We start from the raw sequence: 24,243 nt of genomic DNA, 5'->3' as shown, positions 1-24,243 counted from the left end.
GATAGCAACATTTTGTTGATTCTCAGCATTCTCTGGTCTTTCTTTTGCACACAAGCCTACGCTTTATGACTTTCTAACTTGTTTTTTCGGACGAGTTGAGTAATAGCGTTGCTTATTGCCGGTTAAATCATCTTCAACTTCCATTCAGTGTTTCTTGTTCTTCCTATTACTTTCTTTCTCAAATTTAATCCATCCAACATTACAATTAAATTCATCACCTTCCACATATTCTTATATTATGACTATCAACCAATCTTTTAGTTCAATCTCCTTGAGTGTGACAACTTACTTTGCTCTCCTTTCAGAATCATATTTCATCCACTAAAAAATCTCCTTAATTAATTGCTTCCAGGTGCCTCGTTAGCAATATCACCACGATATAAACAGAAACTAGTCACTTATACGACGGGAGTCAGTCACTCTTGACTAAATAGATACACATCTTTGTAATGTTGTTCATAGACGAAGATCTCAAGAAACAAATTGAGAAATGATGGAATGAATTTTAGTTAAGAAGGCAGTGGTGAGGCAGTTTACGCCATCTCTGAAGTCTGTTTCATTAAGTAAAACAGAGAACATAAGGAGAAGTTTCTTCCCAGTGTACTATAGTATAAATCACTCGGTTACATTTTGTATATATTAATATTTAATATGTTGGAAACATTTGCATTTTAGTTCCTTAAAACTTCTAATTCTCAACTTTCCATTTCTCCTCCTACGTTTCCTTTAGTCATTGAGCGTGGTTGAACACATTCGCAAAGGACTTTCTAATCCTTGGTAGCGTAACTAAAGATCTATTCCAAATATTTGTTTAACTGGTACAACCCTTCTCTTGTATATTTCTCCAATTTTTGGATACATGCTTTAACTTCTTACTTAAAACTACGTAAGTTGGATAAAAGTATTGGCAACACTGTTCTCACGTCACAGGACTGTGGCTCAATACTACAAGAGTTCTGTAGCTGATATCGGAATGTGAGAATATAAAGTATGGGGAATGGTAACGACTGTGTTATTTAGTCAAAAGCAGTAGTGTCATAAAGTAGAGGACAAAAGTGGAAGTGACATAATATGTTTGGGAAAGACGAACAACGTGCTTCGATTAAGATTGAAGTACCATGTGGGCACAATGCACAACAATGTTTTCAGAGACTTCGTGATGACCTCTTTGTCAAAATGAAGAAATCACTTCTCGGGATGCACTACGACACATGGGGAGCCATATTTCGTGCCATATAGCGGTCCCTGCCGGACATCGACAAAAATTGACCCGCTGACCCTGTACGATTCCTTTCACAGGTGTGGCAAAAGGTAATAAGAGATGGGAGGCGATTACATTAAAGGAATGTAACAGGCGTTCATCTGTGCACAAAGTCAGGTATGATTTATAACAATGTTGCCATTACTTTTTGCCCAGCTCTTGTACATCGATTCTCCATTAAAAGTGTTTAATATAATATTATCCTTTACAGATTTGTTTTTCTAGCCTTAATGGAATATTGTTTGGTGAACATCGTTTTGGGAGACGGGGATTTGCCAAACTCGCAGACAGACGTACCTCCAAAGACGCAAAGAACTGAATCTGTTGTATCTGAAGGAATGTTTGAGCTCACAAAGTGGGTAAGTGTTTTGTCACAGTAACACATTACATCTTAGCTGTTAGACACTGATCTGTTAAAGGATCATAAAAGGCAACGGCATCATAAGCATTTTTCTTTATAGTCGGGAGGCAGAACACGTGGTTAATAGGTTTCATTCAACCCGTGAGAGTAAAGGCAAAGACTACTATCCAGATCATTTCTAGACAGCCGGTTGCTTAATACGAGCGGGAGATTCCCCCGTACAACCCCCTAACTGAAGCTAAAAAACGAGCGTTTCTTATAAAAGACCGTACCTCCGAAACGAATCAAGATATTAATAAATTTCTTTTTCCGGTTTTATCTCTAAGGTGTGCTTCACGATTTTGTCTATTCATGCTTTGGATACACCCAACGGTTTTTGAAAAAATTTAACGTAAACATTAAAAACTCACATATTTTGTCCTTAATATTTTCTTTTTGCTCTGTATCTCCCCAATGAGTTGAGATATGGAAAAAAACATCCCTAATTAAATTTGTAGAGCATTAAATTATTTTTCCAACGGTACCAATATTGTTAGGTTTACTTCCAGAAGTGGCCGTACAGCGAGGTAAGTTTGAAGGCAAGTGCGCTTCGATTCTAATACTCATGCTTTGAATGGCACCACTGGATTTCAGCTCACGCCAGTCAATAAATGTTTTGTTTCCGAGATAAAAGCTATTTTTTTAATATTTGAAGAACAGTTCCCCTTCTTGCTTGAGCTCTCCTGCACTGTCATGATCATTTCTAGATCTCCGCTCACTTGATACAACCGTGCGTTAAGGATCACACAATTTTGAGATAAGTAGAGATGTCTTTTATAGTGTTAAAATACATTTACAGTTAGGGATGGTACCGAGACCGAGACGGGCTTTTATATACCGAGACGAGACCGAGACCGAGACGAACTTTGAAATACCGAGACGAGACTGAGACCAAGACAGACCTCTATAAATCGAGACGTGACCGAGACGAGACTTAGGTCAGTCTCGAAAGTCTCGGTCTCGTCTCGAATATTAATATTAATAGATACTAAAGTTGCCTTCACTCAAAATTTCTTTCGTTACTGTGTTAGATAATATGAGTGATGTACAGTAACGGTTGACTGATGTACAGTGGCGTATTTAGGGGGTGCTTATCGGGCTGAAACCCCTCCCGAAATAAATTTGCGATCATTTTTTGCATTGCACGTACAACGCAAATGTTTCTTACTCGTTCCTCAAGCCTCTCCCGAAACAAAATCCACTGCTGATACAAATAGAATTCTCTCTCTCTCTCTCTCTCTCTCTCTCTCTATATATATATATATATATATATATATATGTGTGTGTGTGTGTGTGTGTGTGTGTGTGTGTGTGTGGTCGCGATGCCCACCAGGGCCGCCCTGCATAGGTTCCCGGGGCCCAACTTTAATTTTAAATGGAAGCAAAGGGTAAGTGGTACCTCGTTCGATAGATCTTTAAAAACTAAAAAGCGTTGTGGCAAAAGATCTTTCATATCGGGCACTGTATTCAAAATGGCCGCCAAGACATGTTGCCCCTATCAGATACAATAAAACGTGCAGTACCACTAATATGAAAACGGTTGAACATAAATGAACCGAACAAAAACTCAAATAGAAAATGTCATGTGGCACATCGATTGATATTGTCGCGGAGGCTTCCAGGGCCACCCTTCATGGGGCCCAGGGCGCAACTTCAAAATTGTAAATGGAAACATGGGGTGAGTGATATCTCGTACGATATATCTTCAAAAACTAAAGAGTGCTGTTGCAAAAGATTGTTCACATGGGTCACCGTTTTCAAAATTACTACCAAGACATGATACCTGCATCAGATAAAACGTCCAGTATCACTAATATGAAAACACCAGAACAAATATTCGAATAGGAAATCACAGGGGGTATTTATTATTCTATAGCTCGGGAATGTTGCAACAGTCGAAAAGATGATTAGAGTGAAAGTGCCATAATGGAAAGGAAGAAATCTAACTCCTAGAAAATTATCACTCCAACATCACTCCGTAAGTGAGTGAAGCGGGAAAGATCGGTGAAATTGCAAATGAGAGCCTTAGTTTTTGCAAATTGTATCTACGAAACATAGTTATTTGAAATGTGTTTTTATAAGGGATAAATGTCTCTGTAATGGGATAAAGTCAATGAAGAGCTAAGAATAGAAGTCAATGGAGAGCTTTTGTGAACGCGGCATTGAACCTCCGGATTCCATAAGCCATAGAGTTAGTTAGTTAATGGGATAAAATATGTAAAATTCTTGTTAAATGTTATCTTCCATTTTGATTGCAGGCAATAGTTTGATGCAAAAATGAATCAACTGAAATGCGAAACAAATTTGTCAAACAATGCAATTTTAGAACAATGTTTACAAACGTTGGTTTTGTTCAACAATCGTCAGCATGATATTGGTTCGCTTCTTTTCCTTCTATGTCTTCTTGCATGTGATAGAATATGAGTTTCACTGAGATGTCCACAGTTACATTCCGAATAACTTTCAACGGTAATTTCAGTTGTGATCCTTTGCAACGAAACTGTACATACTGATGCAGATATGTCCCAAAAATCTTGAACGCATTGCGTTAAATTATCAGGGGCGGGCAAAATGTTGTTAAACTTGAATTTTACCTTATTTGTATTCACCTTATTTCACTTTATTTTTATTCATTATAGTATGTCATTTGTACACACAAGTGTTTCAAACCATATCTATTGCAAATAAAAGTGAGGTTCTCATTTGAGATTTTACCATTCATTTCCGCTTCACCTACTTACGGACAGAGATCGGAAAGATAATTTTCTATCATTTCCTCTTTTGCATCATGTCAATTACACTTTAAAAATCTAATAATCTTTTTATCCGTTGCTTTATACTCCAGCCGTGAAATGATAAATACCCTCTGTGTTCTCCTATACGAGTTTTATTCTGTTCATTTATCTCCAACTATTTTCATATTAGGGGTCTAGTAGTACTGGACGTTTTATCTGATACAGGCACCATGTCTTGGCGGCCATCTTGAATACGGTGACCGATATGAAAAATATTTTGCCACAAAGCTTTTTACTTTTTAAAGATCTATGGAACGAGGTATTACTCGCCCCATGTTTCCATTTAAAAAAAATAAAGTTTGGCCCTCGGACCCCATGAAGGGTGGCCCCGGGAGGCGCCGCGACAACACCATTCGCTGTGCCCCATGGCATTTCCTATTTGGGTTTTTGTTCTGTTCATTTATGTTCAACCGTTTTCGAGATATCTCCGTGGAAAGATTAAAATGGGCCATTCTGTATATATATCTACAGCCGCGGACCCAGTATATGATCAAGGGAGGGGCTAAATCATGGATTGCCGCTTTATCCAGTGTAAAGAAAGTAGGATTGAAGCCCATTTTATCCAGTGTATACCTGAGCGTTAAGGAGGGCTATAGTCCCTATACCCCTCCCCTAGGATCTGCGATATATATATATATAATGCTGAAATTTTGTACCAAGTTGGGAAATTCTTCTAAATACTCTGCAATACCACTAGATAAACAAGCAATGTTGCTAAAGAAAAATAAAGTTGTATTTTCTCAAATGCGCTACGTAGGCCTAAAGTATTACATATTTCTAATTAAGTTATTTAACAAAACCACAGTAGCCTATACATTATTTAGTGTAACAAAGGACAACACAGTATCACTAACATCAACATTTTGGAGATCTCTAATAACTCAAATGGAATGGCCGGTGCAATGCGCATCAACTGTAGCTTAGCGTCAAATACTATGATCATGGAATAATATATTTCGAATGAATGAACAAAGTTACAAGAAACGGAAAATTTAAATGTTTCTTAAGACTTTACTTTAGACGCGTTGACATATCACGTCTCATCCTGTAGATGCTTCCAAAAGACTTAAATGCTTATAACGCCATTTACAACAATTGTTATTTCAAATCGTTTCAGAGATCCAAACACATTGGTAGTGATTGTATACTGCTTAAAATGACGTATTTGTATTAAATTTTTATAATGATTATTACTTTCCTTTGCTTCTATAGCATTACAACAACAGTTTTTGGTTGTTTTAATTACAATCGCAGTTATATTATTTTAAGCAGTGTTGCCCACTTAAATATATTGCTAAATAATATTCTAAATATGTGCAAATAACGTAGATAAACTGCAAATATTTTAGAATTACTCGTATTTTGTTTTATGGTGCAAGAATGCTTTCAAGAGACGATGCTTTTCATAGTTTTTGGCCTACTTGTAATGTTAATGTTTGTCTTCGTCCCAGCAATGCATGTAAATGAAAATTGTAACTGAAATTAAATGTAACTGATAAATTTTCAATAACACTAGTTGTTCCCCCTAAGCCTTAGGCCTGGTGTACACTTCATATTAAGACCGTGTTTAATTAAAAGTTCTAATTACACCCTAATTACATTTCACTTGTTTTAGTTAGACCACCGACCACCTCAAACTCGATCCATCCTATATAGCAATATGCAATTATTCAAGGACTTACAGTTAGTAATACACAGTGTTCATTCTTGTTTTGTTTTGTTTTAGTTTAACGTCCCACAGTTATGCTAGGGCGGCTAAAGAAGACGTTGTTACGATTAATTATTATCATTGTGTTATTATCTAATTGTAAATGAAACCCCCTTTCAATGTTTCCGTCAAAGTAGACTGGCAACCCTGTTTTGTCAAGCTACTGCGTAATGGCTCTCTCCCGAGTCAGGCTGCGCGATTGAGTAGCTGACGTCATCGGGAAGGCCTCCTCTACGTGCAAAACACGAGGCGGCGTCCTGTTGACTGTTGACCATGGTAGGGTAATGTAGTTCGAAATGGGTTCTTTACATTTATAAGAATGGGAACGTAATACGTGAAGTTATAGTGGCTGACTTTTAATAGCAATTACTTCTGTTTGAAACTAGTGCTTTGGAAGATTGAAATATGGCAAATGAAAGGTGAAAATAGTGACAATTTAAAATATTAAGTCTTGTTCTAATCATTGCGAGTAAGTCATTGAATTCTTTGGAAGTTTCATTATCTGAATTATCTGAAAAATTTATGTGTGACTTGCAGAGGAGGTGGGAGAGTTAGTGAAAGGGTCCTCTATGTTAATCCCTTTTGGCATTTTTTATTTTTATTCAAACTTTTTAGAGGATTCAGTCACTGACTCTGTTCACTGTTTCTCTTAAGGTAAGCTTTATGATAGTTTCAAAAGAAAAGAAAAGTCAGAGTATTTTTAAGAATTCTTGCTTGCCCTCTCCTTAATCGGAACCTTGAAGGAGGATTTCATACTACAACAGGGAAAGAAGTTGTTAAATAACTTTTGTGAAAAAAAAGTAAGCATTTGTGTAAAATTACCGTTTGATTGATTGAAAGTAGTATTCGTTCCCAGTTCAAGGCTGGATTTGTTTGTTCTATTAAAGTGCTCAAGTTAACAAGTTTCAAAATAAGGAATTTAAATCGTTATATATATTTATATTTATTCTTGTTGTTTTCTATATTTAATTGTTAAAATAAATTGTTAACTACATTGAATTTGGGAATTCACAATTTCAAGAAGTAGATTAGATCCTTACCCCACTGATTGGGTATTTAAAAAAAAAATCATTTTTAGGAATAAGATAAAAGGAATTGAAGTTATAATTTTGGAAAGTAGAATTGCTCCATTACCCGTAGTGCAAAAGTAAACTTGTATTTCGGTGGAGTTGTCCAGTGGTTCCTCCTTTGAAAAAAAAAAAGTTTTGAAGGTGGGAGCTAGGGTTGGTCTACCGAGGTATAGGTTTACATGTTGCACTGAATTATATATGTTGTGGTTCTCCGCAACATATATAATTTAAAAGTCAACAGTCAACAGACTGCTTTCCAAAAAATTTTGTATGTGGGAAGGATCTTGTAAGAATTGCCCCCCCCCCCAATTTGTGTTACGTTTAGAATTCAGCTGGTTAGAAGCAAAACTAATTTATGTGCCTAACATTGGGGTCATTTTGTATTATTCAAGTATCGTTACTATATTTTTGTCTTGTGAAGGACGTTAGCAATATGGCACAGAATTACGATAGGAGGGCCAGAGATTTAAATTTTCCTTCGGGACATAATAATGAAGGAGAAACCTCTAGTACAAGTAGTGATGAGGTTTTGGGGTACTCATATGAATTTGAAAACCCAATATTTGAACGTGGGGGTGGATTTTGTCAACCACTAACCCAACAAAATCTCAGTGGCGGAGCCGGAGGCTGTAATGAAAATAGGAGTACTATTCAAAATACCTCCTTTTCAAATAATTTGACTTTAAATTTCAGTAAACAAGCTTCGGATGGTGTTTATCGAGCTCTAATTAATGAAATAAATTCACTTCCTATTATAGATGGTTCTAATACGGAACTAACATTTAAATTTCTACTGAAATTGGATAGTATTGTGAGAAGTAAGAATTTACCTTTAGATTTAGTTCTCATTGCCTGTCTTTCACGTTCTAGAGGTGAAGTTCAGGAAATGATACAGGTCCTTATCGGTGGTTCTTATTCGTGGCAAACTATTTGTAGAAGAGTTATGCTCAGATTTATCTCTACTGTTGCTCGTACCCAGTTCATGTCAAAATATTTTTACACAATGCAGAGTGAAGATCAAACGCTTTTTGAATTTGCAGATTTTAAATTAAGTATTATTAACGTCCTTGACATGTCTTTTAGCGAAAATGCTGTGCTTGATCTAATATGTAACATGGTCTGTCCTTCTGCCCATATGTTTTTGGTAGAACATGGGATGCCTCATACGTTTGAGCAATTAATGTCTTTGTCAGCTAGGTATGATATGTTGCATAGGTATAAGGCCGATTATTATAAACTGCGAACACCTGTTAGGGGAAATCGGGATATGGTACCATCCCGGAAATCGTCTGCTATGGTCGGTGTTAAAAATACTCGAGATCAGGTAATTATGCAATCAAGGCAACCCACTCAAAGGTGTTATTATAACCCCCTCAATTAATTGGTAATGTTGATCATAATGGTGGGAATAGTCAGACATGTGTAAAGGATAGTGTTCAAAACTGTAATTGGTCAAGGGAAGGAGAGAACTTATTGGAAAATACCCCCTTTTCGTATAAACTAATTACTGTACCGGTTTATATAAAAGGGAAGTGTGTAAATTGCTTAGTGGATACTGGAAGTACTTGCAATTACATTAGTAAACGGTATTTTGAGCAATTGAAGAAACAGTGTAAAATTAAAGTGGAAAATGTAAGTGTTCAGACTACTGGATTAGGAAACACACAAGTATCGGTAAATCAACGTGTTCGAATTTACTTTAAAATGGGAAGACAACAATTCTCAGAAAACTTTTACATAGTTGAAGCAACAGACTTTGACATTTTCTAGGGAACTGTTTTCATTCAAAATTTAATGCCGTTATTGACATCTCCAATGGAGTGTATAAGGTCCAATCTCGAAAGTTAGTTGTTCCTATTCGAGAAACCTCGTTATTAGCAGTTACTCCTCGCTCTTCCCTATCTACTTCTAGGGAAGAGGTCAGTGGACAGCAACCAGCACGCTCCTTTGGTTCGCCGAAAACTTTACCTCGCCCTAGGCTTACTCAAAATTGTTCGAACACGATTGGAATGTCAACGTCTACTCTGCCGACTTCTGTGGCTCCAGGTGTCTGTAGGAGAGATGCCGCAGTTGGAGTTTCCTTTGATCCGGAATTGCAGGTGCAGTTTGACCATTCAGTTTTACATCCGGAGGTGTCCGAAAGGGAAGAAAGAAAAGGTAATTATACTGTTTCATCAGAACTTTTACAAACATATCCTGAATTACAAAATTATGTTGATAACTTAGTAGAGAAATTTAATGATGTCATTACAACAAAGATAGGAAGAGTTAAAAACTTTACATATAATATTGAATTGACAGATAACACTCCGATTCGTCAACAGCCGTACCAAATCCCCACTAATAAACAAAAAGAACTTGAGGAATATATTCAGAATTTGGTTAAAGAGGGAATTGTAGAAGAAATTGATTATTCCCCCTTTACGTCTCCCTGTTTCTTGGTTACAAATGCTGATAAGAGTAGGAGGCTCGTAGTGGCGTATGGCGAAATTAATAAAAGAATAATTGCACAAAGTTTTCCGTCTCCGAATATGGAAAATGTAATTTCTAGCATTTCAAATCATTCGATTTTTTTCAATTTTCGATATCCGAAGCAGCTTTTATCAGTTATCCTTGTCTAAGGAATGCAGAAATTACACTGCTTTTGTAACCAAGAACAAGGTTTATCGTTTTACAGCTTGTCCCATGGGTTTGACAGTTTCTCCATTCGTTCTAAGTAATATAATGAATAAGGTGTTCCATGATCTTGTTGGTAAAAATCTTGAAATATTTTTTGATGATATTTTATTGTTCAGTTCGGATGTTGAAAGCCATAAAAAACTGGTTGAAGAGGTATTATCTCGTCTCAGGAAATGGGGTATTACAATTTCTCCCAAGAAAACGCATTTATTTCAGACTAGTATTTGGGCTTCCGTTTTGAAAACGGTAATATAAGTATAGATCCTGAGCGAGTAAAGGCGATTAAGGATATACCGCGGCCAAAGAATCGGAAAGGAGTCAATAGAATTTGTTCATTCTTTAATTTCTATTCTAAATTTATTTATAAGTATTCAGAATTAATAGCACCATTACAAGAACTGAGGTCTACTAAACATCCTTTTAAATGGACAAAGATTCATGATCAAGCTCTTCAAAATTTAAAACAAGCTTTTTGTGAGCATGTGATTTTAAGAGTCCCTGATATGAACTCTAGTTTCGTAATTCGTTGCGATTCTAGTCTTCGTCATTTTTCTGGTGTCCTTTTACAATATGATGAAAACGGAGACTTACGACCTGTTTCCCTGTTCTCAAAAGCTATTCCTCCATCAGATTGGAGTAAGAACATTTACGAATTGGAGATGAAATCTTTATGCCTTTGCTTGGAAAAATTTGAATACTATTTACATAATCCTTTTGTAGTTTATTCGGACTCTAAAAGTTTAACTTGGCTTTTAACCAATCATAAGCGCCAGAGACGTTATGGAACCTTACTTGAGAAAATAGCTCGTTTTAAGTTCCGAATTGTTCACATAAGGAGCATGATCAATACAGTCGCGGATTTTCTGTCCAGGGTTGGAAATTATTTAGAGTTTTATACCAAAGATGAAAATGTAGTAGAAGTGGTAAAAGATCGAGGGAAAAATGTAAATGTTTCATTTTTCAATTTCTGGAAGTATCCTAATTTCAGTGAACCCTTAGCAGAACAACAGCGAAAAGATCCACATCTGAAAGAGATTATTGATAAGCTAGAACGAAAGGAAGAGGTAAGCCAATATAAACTTCAACAAAATATCCTGTTGAAGAAAACAAAAGGGAAAGGTGGAAATGGTTTTCGAGTTGTTATTCCTCCAAAGTTAATAAATTCTATAATTGAGTATACGCACCAGCCTTTAGTTAATGGTGGTCATATGGGTGTAAGAAAAACAATAGCGAAAGTATCTTCTAGGTATACATGGCCTAATATGGTTGAACACATAAAAGAATATATAAAAAGGTGCCATATTTGTCAAACCTGTAAAGAAAGTGGTTCGAAACCAATGGGAATTTACTATTCCAGGAAAGTTAAACATCCAAATTATGTTTGGCATATTGACACGGCGGGGCGTCTTTCTAAAAGTTCAGGTTACGAATATATCTTAGTAGTAACTGATTCTTTCAGCAGATTTATTATGTTAGAACCTTTGAGACGTTTAACATCAAAAATTATTTGTTCTAAATTGCTTGAACTGTTTTTGCGCTACGGATTTCCAGGGAAAATCCTTTGTGACAACGCTTCCTATTTTGCCTCAGAATACTTCAGCCAATTCTTGTATACGTATGGTATTCAGGGGATAAAGACCTCTCCATATAACCCTTCTCCAAATCAATCGGAGAGAACGGTGCGTTCGGTGAAAAATTTGCTCAAGGCATATGTTGATAAGAGTCAAAGGAACTGGGCCCATTTACTATCAAAGATAGCGTTTACTATCAACATGAGCCAAAGCGAGAGTACTGGAGTTGCACCTTGTGAAGCTTTTATGGGACGGAAATTTTTTCATCCTTTGGATGCTAAATGGTTGATGGATCTTGAGATTTTAGATGAAGATCAAAATAAAGACCAGCAATTCGAGAATATCTGTAATAACATTGAAAGATCCTGGAAACATAGCGAAAGGGTTTACTCGCAAAAACATGCACCAGTAAACCTTGAAATCGGTGATTTAGTTTTGGTAAAACGGATGTTAAAATTGTCTGCTGAAAAGCATTTTAATCCTAAAATCGCGCCAATTTATGGTGTGCCTTTCCGTGTCCTCAGTAAGCCAACACCCAATACTGTTTGGTTAGAAAACATTGAGAACCCACAAATTAGAATTAAACGACATGTTAGGTTTTGTAAAGAATATGTCCCAGCTGAAAATGTAGAAAATAGAGTTAATATAAGCCATTAAAATGTTAAGTGATGATATTTTGTTTATTTGTGCAATGATTGTTGGAACTTTTGGTGTTTGTTTTTTTATGTTTCATTTTATTCCTGCAGGAAAAAGGTATCATCCATCATCCTTGTGTTTGTCCTCGTTTTGTAATCGTCACTGTTAACTCCATGTACTCCTGTGAACGGGAATGAATTGTTAAGAAGGAACGACCATGAGGTTTGAAAAGAAAAAAATGGAATTGGGGTAATGTACAATTCTAATAATTAATCTTTGTTATGGTTTAAAAATTTATCCCTCTGACCCCAGGGAACTATATATGTTACGATTAATTATTATCATTGTGTTATTATCTAATTGTAAATGAAACCCCCTTTCAATGTTTCCGTCAAAGTAGACTGGCAACCCTGTTTTGTCAAGCTACTGCGTAATGGCTCTCTCCCGAGTCAGGCTGCGCGATTGAGTAGCTGACGTCATCGGGAAGGCCTCCTCTACGTGCAAAACACGAGGCGGCGTCCTGTTGACTGTTGACCATGGTAGGGTAATGTAGTTCGAAATGGGTTCTTTACATTTATAAGAATGGGAACGTAATACGTAAAGTTATAGTGGCTGACTTTTAATAGCAATTACTTCTGTTTGAAACTAGTGCTTTGGAAGATTGAAATATGGCAAATGAAAGGTGAAAATAGTGACAATTTAAAATATTAAGTCTTGTTCTAATCATTGCGAGTAAGTCATTGAATTCTTTGGAAGTTTCATTATCTGAATTATCTGAAAAATTTATGTGTGACTTACAGAGGAGGTGGGAGAGTTAGTGAAAGGGTCCTCTATGTTAATCCCTTTTGGCATTTTTTATTTTTATTCAAACTTTTTAGAGGATTCAGTCACTGACTCTGTTCACTGTTTCTCTTAAGGTAAGCTTTATGATAGTTTCAAAAGAAAAGAAAAGTCAGAGTATTTTTAAGAATTCTTGCTTGCCCTCTCCTTAATCGGAACCTTGAAGGAGGATTTCATACTACAACAGGGAAAGAAGTTGTTAAATAACTTTTGTGAAAAAAAAGTAAGCATTTGTGTAAAATTACCGTTTGATTGATTGAAACTAGTATTCGTTCCCAGTTCAAGGCTGGATTTGTTTGTTCTATTAAAGTGCTCAAGTTAACAAGTTTCAAAATAAGGAATTTAAATCGTTATATATATTTATATTTATTCTTGTTGTTTTCTATATTTAATTGTTAAAATAAATTGTTAACTACATTGAATTTGGGAATTCACAATTTCAAGAAGTAGATTAGATCCTTACCCCACTGATTGGGTATTTAGAAAAAATCATTTTTAGGAATAAGATAAAAGGAATTAAAGTTGTAATTTTGGAAAGTAGAATTGCTCCATTACCCGTAGTGCAAAAGTAAACTTGTATTTCGGTGGAGTTGTCCAGTGGTTCCTCCTTTGAAAAAAAAAAAGATTTTGAAGGTGGGAGCTAGGGTTGGTCTACCGTGGTATAGGTTAGATGTTGCACTGAATTATGTATGTTGTGGTTTTCCGCAACAACGTGGAGCTAATGATTATAGTGGAATCCGAACCACTTCCGTCGTTCAATTTACCCCTACCGGAAATCGAACTCGGGACCACGCGAACCGAAATCAAGCGCGCTAGCCACTAGACTAAATGGGGGTCCTCACATTGTGTTGATTTAAATCATTCAGTCAGTGTTGCCAGATTCGAAGATTAAAAAGTAGCGTGTCTGTACTCCGAAAATCGCGAATTCGCACTATTTGTAGCCCAAATATATAGAAATGAATACTGATGGTGCCAATGAAATAATTTAATATGAGCTGGAAGATGTGCTGCACGTATTGCAAGAAGAAATTATGAAAATGAAATCTTTAAGTTTTACGTCCCACGGTTATGCCGGTTAGGCTAAAGGAGACGGTGATGATGAGAGATGAGTGAAATGAAGAAAGTGAGAGGAAACGGGAGAACCCCGAGAAAACCCACGAGCACGGTGTTTGTCCACCACAACGTTCACTTGGCGGAGGCTGGGATCGAACCCGGGACCCCAAGCACCAGAGGTGAACGCTCTACCACTGAGCCACCGGGCCCCCGAAGAAATTATGATCGACGGACGAAAACAATTCTAAACTGGATACCACGAGACAAAAACAGTCTAGAAAACCTCCGCATATAAGAACGTGTGACGAAATCAAGCACCACTGAGAAGTAACCTGTAAAAGAATTGTCCAAGTTAGATAGTAGTTGGAGAAGACTTGGAAAGACCTTCATCCAGCAATGGATTGATAATGGTTGATTATGATGACGGTGATGATTTTATTATATCTGGACCTCGGAGGTAAACTAATTTCGTAAGTCATAATTTCGTAATTTTAGAGAAGCGAAAAACCGGTTTCTCAAGTAAGACCTATAGTACTGTGTTTGAAACTTACTAAGTAGTTACAAAGTAGTAAAATGCTTTCTGATTTACAATATTACACCACTAGAAAGAACATACTCTATCAAAAAAGTATTGTTAACTCAATTTCGAGCAAAAAGTGACTTAGCATAGTCTACCTCTAAAGTTCATATATATATAAGCCCCACCCTTGACGCTCAGATATACACTGGATAAAATGGGCTTCAATCCTGCTTTACACTGGATAAAACGGCAAAATATGGTTCAGCCCCTCCCTTGTTCATATCCTGGATCCGCCCCTGTATATCTATATCTATATCTATCTATCTATATCTATCTATCTATATCTATCTCTCTATCTATCTATCTATCTATATATATATATATATATATATATATATATATATATATATATATATATATATATATAACCTTTACTATGTAAGGTAGGGTAAAAATGGATCCAAAATTTAATGAAAGTCGTAGAGCGAAAAAAATATATGGGACTATTCAATTCATCATGTTGCAACAAAACCACGAAAATTAATACAAAAGAAAACTAGAATCACTTGTATTGGCGAATGAGAAAAAATAGATACAGATAACTCGAATTATCTATATACTTATATAATATGTATGTTCAAGTTTCACAAGTAATTTTCAGTCAATATAAAATTTCAACGTAATGAACGCACGATTAGTTTTCTCGAATAAAGATTACATGCACCGTTGAAATCTCAGAAATAAGATTAATCTATGCTACGGCACTGGACATGTGCTTACGTAATGCATTACGACCTTATGAACTTGTATTAGAAACAGAATGCACTTAAAATGAAAAGCGAACTATGCGAAACATCGGACTTTGAATCTAAATTGTTTTTTGATCCAACTCGAAACCTCACATAGCAAAGATGAGTGTAGTAGCTCCCACCACAAGGTTCAGGACGTTCGTGTTATAAAGTGTTAACTAAACACGGAGATGTGAAACGGTAATAAATCATTTCATCAATTTGAAACAAAATACGTATATTGTAGTAACAGTTTACCCTATTTGTTAAGATAATGAACGTTATATTCTGTTTTTAAAATGACAGTCAATACAGAATGTATTAAATAATAAATGAGAAATTGTAAAATTTTAATTTCGGTACGATTTAATAGACCTACATTCGTGCTACTATGTGTTGCGGTATCCGTTAGGAGGTATTGAACAATTCTGATTCAAAGGAAGGAAATAAACTACTGTATAGTACTGGAGTTAATTTAATAGAGTTTAATTGTATAGGCAGTTCTGAGGCTATATGAGACAAAGTCTATTACTGGAAGTGAAATATGGGTTACTATAAGGGTTTAGGATGATATACCCACTGATCATTGAACCTGGAATACACACATGGAAAGCATTAACAGTAGCAAATTAGCTATGAAGAGGTACACTATACCATAATTCTAAGTCAAAATGAAAGGAAAAAATAAGCGGAAACGACAGACTGTACGAGAATAATACTTTCACTATTTTAATTTCACAGTATTTATTTCAAGACTTTCGAGACGAGACCGAGACTTGATACTCGAGACCGAGACCGAGACAAGCATCTGTTGACCGAGACGAGACCGAGACCGAGACGGTGATTTTTTACTCCAGACGAGACCGAGACAGTTATTTATCAACCGAGACGAGACCGAGACTGTACAAAGTCTCGTCTCGTCTCGTCTCGATACCATCCCTATTTACAGTTGATATTCAGAATGATTCCTATTTTTGAACTCTATTTGTGTGCGGTATTTCCAACGGTCGTTGAAAATAATTCACTATTTCTTTAACTAAAATGTTTATCTTCACATAATGAAAAAGCAGAAAATATAAATAATGTAAGAACATATGTGAAAATGCCACAGAGAATATTACATCGAACTTCATTAAATACTTACTAATTACTGGAAACAAGCAGAACTATAATAATGTTCTACATTATCATATCAAATCTGAGCAAAATATTTGCAAAATTACATAATTCTTTAGTCTTTTGAATCCTCATCAGATGAATCATTTTCTGGTACGTAAATAAGTGTTTATAAGTAAGTTAATAACACTTGTTACCATTACAGCTACAGCTTATAATGCACTCCACTAAAGCCCGCACACACTTGCAATTATTTAGTAGTAATTGCGTTACTATAGGAAAATTTGGACTTTGACCCCGACCTTTGTGACGTCATAGGTCAAAGGTCAATGACCTTGGCCCGGGGTCAATGACCTAGGGGTACCTAGGACCACCCCCTCTAAATTTTGGCAGGGGTACCTTGGCCCACCCCCTAAATTTTGGCAGGGGTACATAGGACCACCCCCCTTAAATTTCGGAAATTGCCAAATCTAAAAATTTGGTATGGTAGCCTAGGACCATAGTATGTACCGCTATTAGTATTGGGTGTCTATGTCGTTCCCTTTTATGGGTAAAAAATTGCCAAAAATTCAAATTTCGGAGGTTTTTGACCTAATTTATCCCCTTGGATGAGGTGTTATTACCCTATATAGTTATATGGGCGTATACAGGGGTCCATTACCTTTCATAGCATATGGGTATATTAATGCACCCCTTGAAATTTTTGGGAGGGGTACCTTGGCCCACCCCTTCAATTTTGGAAATTGCCCAATTTAAACATTGGGTATTATAGTATAGGACCCTAATATCTATTATGATAAATTTGGGTGGTCCACCTCATTCCCTTCTAGGGGTACAAAATTGCCAAAACTATAAACGTAAGCAATACGTTATACCACGTGTTTGGTTTTTGGCTCAATTTATCCCCTTTGATGAGGTGTTATTACCTTATATGGTTATATGGTCATGTATAGGGGTCCATTCCCTTTTATAAGATGTGGGTATATTTGTGCACCCCTTGAAAAATTTGGGAGGGGTACCTTGGCCCACCCCTTCAATTTTGGAAATTGCCCAATTTCAACATTGGGTATTATAGTACAGGACCCTAATATGTATTATGATAAATTTGGGTGGTCCACCTCATTCCCTTTTAGGGGTAAAAAATTGCCAAAAATTCAAATTTCGGGGGTTTTTGACCTAATTTATCCCCTTGGATGAGGTGTTATTACCCTATATAGTTATATGGGCGTATACAGGGGTCCATTACCTTTCATAAGACATGGGTATATTAATGCACCCCTTGAAAAATTTGGGAGGGGTACCATGGCCCACCCCTTAAATTTTGGAAATTGACCAATTTAAACATTTGGTATTATAGTACCGGATCCTAACATGTATTATGATAAATTTGGATGGTCCACCTCGTTTCCTTCTAGGGGTACAAAATTGTCAAAATATAAACGTAAGCAATACGTTGTACCACGTGTTTGGTCTTTTGGCCCAATTTAACCTCTTGGATGAGGTTCTATTACCTTATATGGTTATATGGTTATGTATAGGGGTCTATTCCCTATCATAAGACATAGGTACATTTGTGCACCCGGGAGGGGTACTTTGGCCCACCCCTTAAATTTTAGAAATTGCTCATTTTATATATTTGGTATTATAGTACTGGACCCTAACATGTATTATGATAAATTTGGGTGGTCCACCTCGTTCCCTTTTAGGGGTACAAATTGCCAAAATATAAACGTAAGCAATACGTTGTACCACGTGTTTGGTTTGACCTAAGTTATCCCCTTGGATGAGGTTCTATTACCTTATATGGTTATATGGTTATGTATAGGGGTCTATTCCCTATCATAAGACATAGGTACATTTGTGCACCCCGGGAGGGGTACTTTGGCCCACCCCTTTAATTTTGGAAATTGCCCCTTTTACATGTTTGGTATTATAGTATAGAACCCTAATATATATTACTATAAATTTGGGTGGTTCACCACGTTTCCTTTGATGGGTACGAAATTGCCAAATTTTAGTACAACCACGTGTTTGGTTTTGGCTCAATTTATCCCCTTGGATGAGGTCCTATTACCTTATATGGTTATATGATCATGTATAGGGGTCCATTCCATATCCCCTTAAATTTTGGAAATTTTCCAATTTAAGCATTCGGTATCATAGTACATGACCTCAACATGTATCATGATAAATTTGGGTGATCCATCTTGTTCCCTTTCATGAGTAAGAATTACTAAAATATAAACATAAGCAATATGTTGTACCATGCGTTTGGTTTTTGGCCCAATTTCTTCCCTTTGATGGGGTTCTATTACCTTATATGGTTATATGGTCATGTATATGGGTTCATTTCCTATCATAAGACATGGGTACATTGACGCACCCCTTGAAAAATTTGGGAGGGGTATTTTGGCTCATCCAGTCGGTTTTAGAAATTGTTTTAATATAAGCATTTGGTATCATAGTACAGGACTTCAATATGTACCACTATAAATTTGGATGGTCCACATCGTTCCCTTTCATGGGTAAAGAACTACCAAAAATCGAATTTCGGAGGTTATTGACACCTATTTAGCACGTTATATGGTTTATTACCTTTATATGTTTATGTTCCCTTTTAAATTTGGGAATTATCAAATAACAAAATTCGGTAAACGTTTTCTAGGACCCATTGGTGTTCCTCTTATGGCCAAATATTCAAAATTTAAATGTTATTGACCGGTTTTATTATTGAATAAGTACAGGATTTATTACTTTTTTTCATAAGACACAGGTGTATTTGTGTACCAATCTTAAATTTTGGGAGGGGGTACATTTCTTATTGTCGTATCAATAATTGGTAATTGGATAGTATATCATTCATTGGGTAAATCATTGTCAAATATGAGTATGATCACGTGATCAGTTATTAACCTATGATGGGATTAGGAGTCCAGGACATTGGTACATTAAAACTTTGTAGTATAATTTAAGAATGCGTCATTGGTTTTGATTATTCACGCCAAATATAAACGTAAGCAAGACGTTGTACCACGTGATTGTCCTTGATGAGGTAGTGTACAGGGATTCATTTCCTTTGTTGTGGTACTTCTTAAGTTTGAGTACACACACTTCTAGAAAACAGTTGGTTCTACTCAGGTAAACAATTGACGGACATTATTGACCTTATTGAACATATAATAATATGATTAACTCTAAGACTTAGGTATATCAGGAGAAGTATTCTTTAAATTAGAAACAATACATTGAACTTTAGTCACAGCTCATAGTCTAAGATCATTGGTGGTGATTGATTTGAAATCTGATAGCTATCCTTATTGAATCTTATGACTCATAGACGAAAGGCAATACATGCTACAACACTGGCAAAGTTATTGTTAATGCAATTTGATTGGTTGATCACTATCTTTCCTGCAATCTGATTGGTTGATCACTATCTTTCGTGCAATCTGATTGGCTGATGATTTTCAAATCTTTGCTGTATTCAGTTTTAAGTTTTGTTTAACATTTAAAAATCTTGGTTTCGTTCAACATTTTGCACTCACTGATAAATATGATCAAAACCGTTTATTTGTTAATCGAATAGTTAAAAACCGGATAAAGTTTGACGGTTAACCGTGAAACGTAAAATTTTTTTAGTTTGAATTTTTTTTTGCTTGAAATTTTTTTGTTTGAAAATTTTTTCGTTTCCAAATTTTTTTGTTTCAAAATTTTGTTTGAGATTTTTTCGTTTGAAATTTTTTGTTTGAAAATTTTTTCGTTTGAAATTTTTTGTTTGAAAATTTTTGTTCGAAAATTTTGTTTAAAAATTTTTGTTTAAAATTTTTCGTTTCCAAATTTTTTGTTTGAAATTTTTTGTTTCAAAATTTTGTTTGAAATTTTTTCGCTTCAAAATTTTGTTTCAAAGATTTTTGTTTGAAATTTTTGTTTGAAAGTTTATGCACCTATTAGTAAAGAACCGGAACTGTTTAGAACAAAAACCTTTGACAACATTGTGGTGCAATAGTACACGTCAGAATATGGGTTTGTACTTGAAATGAAAAAACACAATTCATTGAAATGGATCATTTTATTACACTCCACATACATCCATACCAGATAGTGGTTCTGGATATTGTCGATACAATGTATTTTGAACTTCTTGCACTAGTTTGTCTTTAGCATATAATTTTAATTCCAGTTGAAGTCTTTTAAGGTCTAATGCAATATCAATTGGTGGAAACTCAATGTCCATTTGATCACAAATAAACTGTTTATCAATACAGGTATGCACTAGCCGGAACTGTTTAGAACAAAAACATCTGGCAACGTTGTTTATCATGGTGCAATAGTACACGTCAGAACATAATAATGCAACGTCATCAGTTTTGCATCATATATAAGTATCGTTCGAGTTAGTATTCATGATAACGTCATCATGGCTACTTGTCTGCAGTTTCTAAACACACGTGATGTGATGAAATCATTTACCAAGATTACTGATTTACAACAGAATGTACCTTATAGAATCTTAGCTAGCCAAATGATCCCTACAAAGTTTGGATTAAGAATCGTAGTGAAGCTTGAAAATGATAAGAATATAATTTTACCAGCAAGATATTTACCCATGGAACCATCAAAACAAGAAGAACTGCTGCGTTTCTTAAATACTGGATCTGTATCTTTATGTTATAAAGGATTCTTGGGTCGAAGTCATCAACTTGAATTTAGTACACAGCCAGATTCGTCAGCAAAATCATGAATTCAAACGTCAGCACATTTCTTTCCAATGACGTCAGCCGTAGTTGTATGAATGTGGTTGGTCGGCATGACGTCAGCAACTGTGATGAAATCATGAATTCAAACGTCAGCACATTCCTTACCAATGACGTCAGCAATAATTATAAACCAGCAAATACAGTGTCATCCCACGAAATCATTTGAGCAAGTGCTTTTCAGGAGGAAAGATGTGTACTTCTAACGATAAAGAGTTCATCTTCGCAAGCTATTATCCAATAAATATATTTCAAACAAAACATGTGATGATTGGTATCAGTGCTAGAACATTTGAACCTGTGATTCGATTGGGCAAAGCAGAACAATTTGGTGTACAACTGACCTGTGAAGAATGGCAAATATTATGTTCACGAATCGACCAAATGAACGATTATTTTCATGATGAGCTAAATGTGACCATAGTCAAATCATTAGGCTCAAATCATGAAGTGGTGCTGCGTACAGTCCTCGAAGAGAAGATGGTGCTGTTACGTAAAAAGAGTACATTCCATGTCCCTCGCAATATGGTGTATCTAACACAAACGGAATGGAACAAATTCATCAGCGTATTTCAGTGTGTGAAACATGCAGTGGAAGTGTGCAACAAAACAAGTATATTCCTGAAAAAGTACTATTTTGAAAAATGTGTTATGCATATTGTACAACATGTATCTAGATATTGTGATGGTTGTCAACATCGTTCGTGGGTGCATACCTGTATTGATAAACAGTTTATTTGTGATCAAATGGACATTGAGTTTCCACCAATTGATATTGCATTAGACCTTAAAAGACTTCAACTGGAATTAAAATTATATGCTAAAGACAAACTAGTGCAAGAAGTTCAAAATACATTGTATCGACAATATCCAGAACCACTATCTGGTATGGATGTATGTGGAGTGTAATAAAATGATCCATTTCAATGCATTGTGTTTTTTCATTTCAAGTACAACCCCAGGTTCTGACGTGTACCATTGCACCACAATGTTGTCAAAGGTTTTTGTTCTAAACAGTTCCGGTTCTTTACTAATAGGTGCATAAACTTTGAAACAAAAATTTCAAACAAAAATCTTTGAAACAAAATTTTGAAACGAAAAAAAATTCAAACAAAAAATTTCAAACCAAAAAAAAAATTCAAACAAAATTTTGAAGCGAAAAAAAATTTCAAACAAAATTTTGAAACAAAAAATTTCAAACAAAAAATTTGGAAACGAAAAATTTTAAACAAAATTTTCGAACAAAAATTTTCAAACAAAAAATTTCAAACGAAAAAATTTTCAAACAAAAAATTTCAAACGAAAAAATCTCAAACAAAATTTTGAAACAAAAAAATTTGGAAACGAAAAAATTTTCAAACAAAAAAATTTCAAGCAAAAAAAAATTCAAACTAAAAAAAATTTACGTTTCACGGTTAACCGTCAAACTTTATCCGGTTTTTAACTATTCGATTAACAAATAAACGGTTTTGATCATATTTATCAGTGAGTGCAAAATGTTGAACGAAACCAAGATTTTTAAATGTTAAACAAAACTTAAAACTGAATACAGCAAAGATTTGAAAATCATCAGCCAATCAGATTGCACGAAAGATAGTGATCAACCAATCAGATTGCAGGAAAGATAGTGATCAACCAATCAAATTGCATTAACAATAACTTTGCCAGTGTTGTAGCATGTATTGCCTTTCGTCTATGAGTCATAAGATTCAATAAGGATAGCTATCAGATTTCAAATCAATCACCACCAATGATCTTAGACTATGAGCTGTGACTAAAGTTCAATGTATTGTTTCTAATTTAAAGAATACTTCTCCTGATATACCTAAGTCTTAGAGTTAATCATATTATTATATGTTCAATAAGGTCAATAATGTCCGTCAATTGTTTACCTGAGTAGAACCAACTGTTTTCTAGAAGTGTGTGTACTCAAACTTAAGAAGTACCACAACAAAGGAAATGAATCCCTGTACACTACCTCATCAAGGACAATCACGTGGTACAACGTCTTGCTTACGTTTATATTTGGCGTGAATAATCAAAACCAATGACGCATTCTTAAATTATACTACAAAGTTTTAATGTACCAATGTCCTGGACTCCTAATCCCATCATAGGTTAATAACTGATCACGTGATCATACTCATATTTGACAATGATTTACCCAATGAATGATATACTATCCAATTACCAATTATTGATACGACAATAAGAAATGTACCCCCTCCCAAAATTTAAGATTGGTACACAAATACACCTGTGTCTTATGAAAAAAAGTAATAAATCCTGTACTTATTCAATAATAAAACCGGTCAATAACATTTAAATTTTGAATATTTGGCCATAAGAGGAACACCAATGGGTCCTAGAAAACGTTTACCGAATTTTGTTATTTGATAATTCCCAAATTTAAAAGGGAACATAAACATATAAAGGTAATAAACCATATAACGTGCTAAATAGGTGTCAATAACCTCCGAAATTCGATTTTTGGTAGTTCTTTACCCATGAAAGGGAACGATGTGGACCATCCAAATTTATAGTGGTACATATTGAAGTCCTGTACTATGATACCAAATGCTTATATTAAAACAATTTCTAAAACCGACTGGATGAGCCAAAATACCCCTCCCAAATTTTTCAAGGGGTGCGTCAATGTACCCATGTCTTATGATAGGAAATGAACCCATATACATGACCATATAACCATATAAGGTAATAGGTAATAGAACCCCATCAAAGGGAAGAAATTGGGCCAAAAACCAAACGCATGGTACAACATATTGCTTATGTTTATATTTTAGTAATTCTTACTCATGAAAGGGAACAAGATGGATCACCCAAATTTATCATGATACATGTTGAGGTCATGTACTATGATACCGAATGCTTAAATTGGAAAATTTCCAAAATTTAAGGGGATATGGAATGGACCCCTATACATGATCATATAACCATATAAGGTAATAGGACCTCATCCAAGGGGATAAATTGAGCCAAAACCAAACACGTGGTTGTACTAAAATTTGGCAATTTCGTACCCATCAAAGGA

General features: G+C 35.3%; 1 protein-coding gene across 1 annotated transcript in view; it reads left to right on the top strand.

Annotated features, from left to right (window-relative positions):
- LOC145687173 (glycine receptor subunit alpha-2-like) overlaps positions 1-23,313 on the top strand; it is a 190,619-nt gene extending 167,306 nt beyond the window's left edge. Inside the window, exons 10-11 of the mRNA XM_081760637.1 lie at positions 1,473-1,541; positions 23,277-23,313. Of these exons, the coding sequence (XP_081616763.1) occupies positions 1,473-1,541; positions 23,277-23,313 (106 nt within the window). The remainder of the gene's footprint in view (positions 1-1,472; positions 1,542-23,276) is intronic.
- Positions 23,314-24,243: the final 930 nt, after the last annotated feature.

The sequence above is a fragment of the Thermobia domestica genome, chromosome 6 (assembly GCF_964235325.1).
Source record: "Thermobia domestica chromosome 6, izTheDome1.hap1.1, whole genome shotgun sequence".
Lineage (NCBI taxonomy): Eukaryota > Metazoa > Arthropoda > Insecta > Zygentoma > Lepismatidae > Thermobia > Thermobia domestica.
Note: the sequence above shows the minus strand (reverse complement) of the source record. Positions and strands in the feature narration are given on the sequence as shown.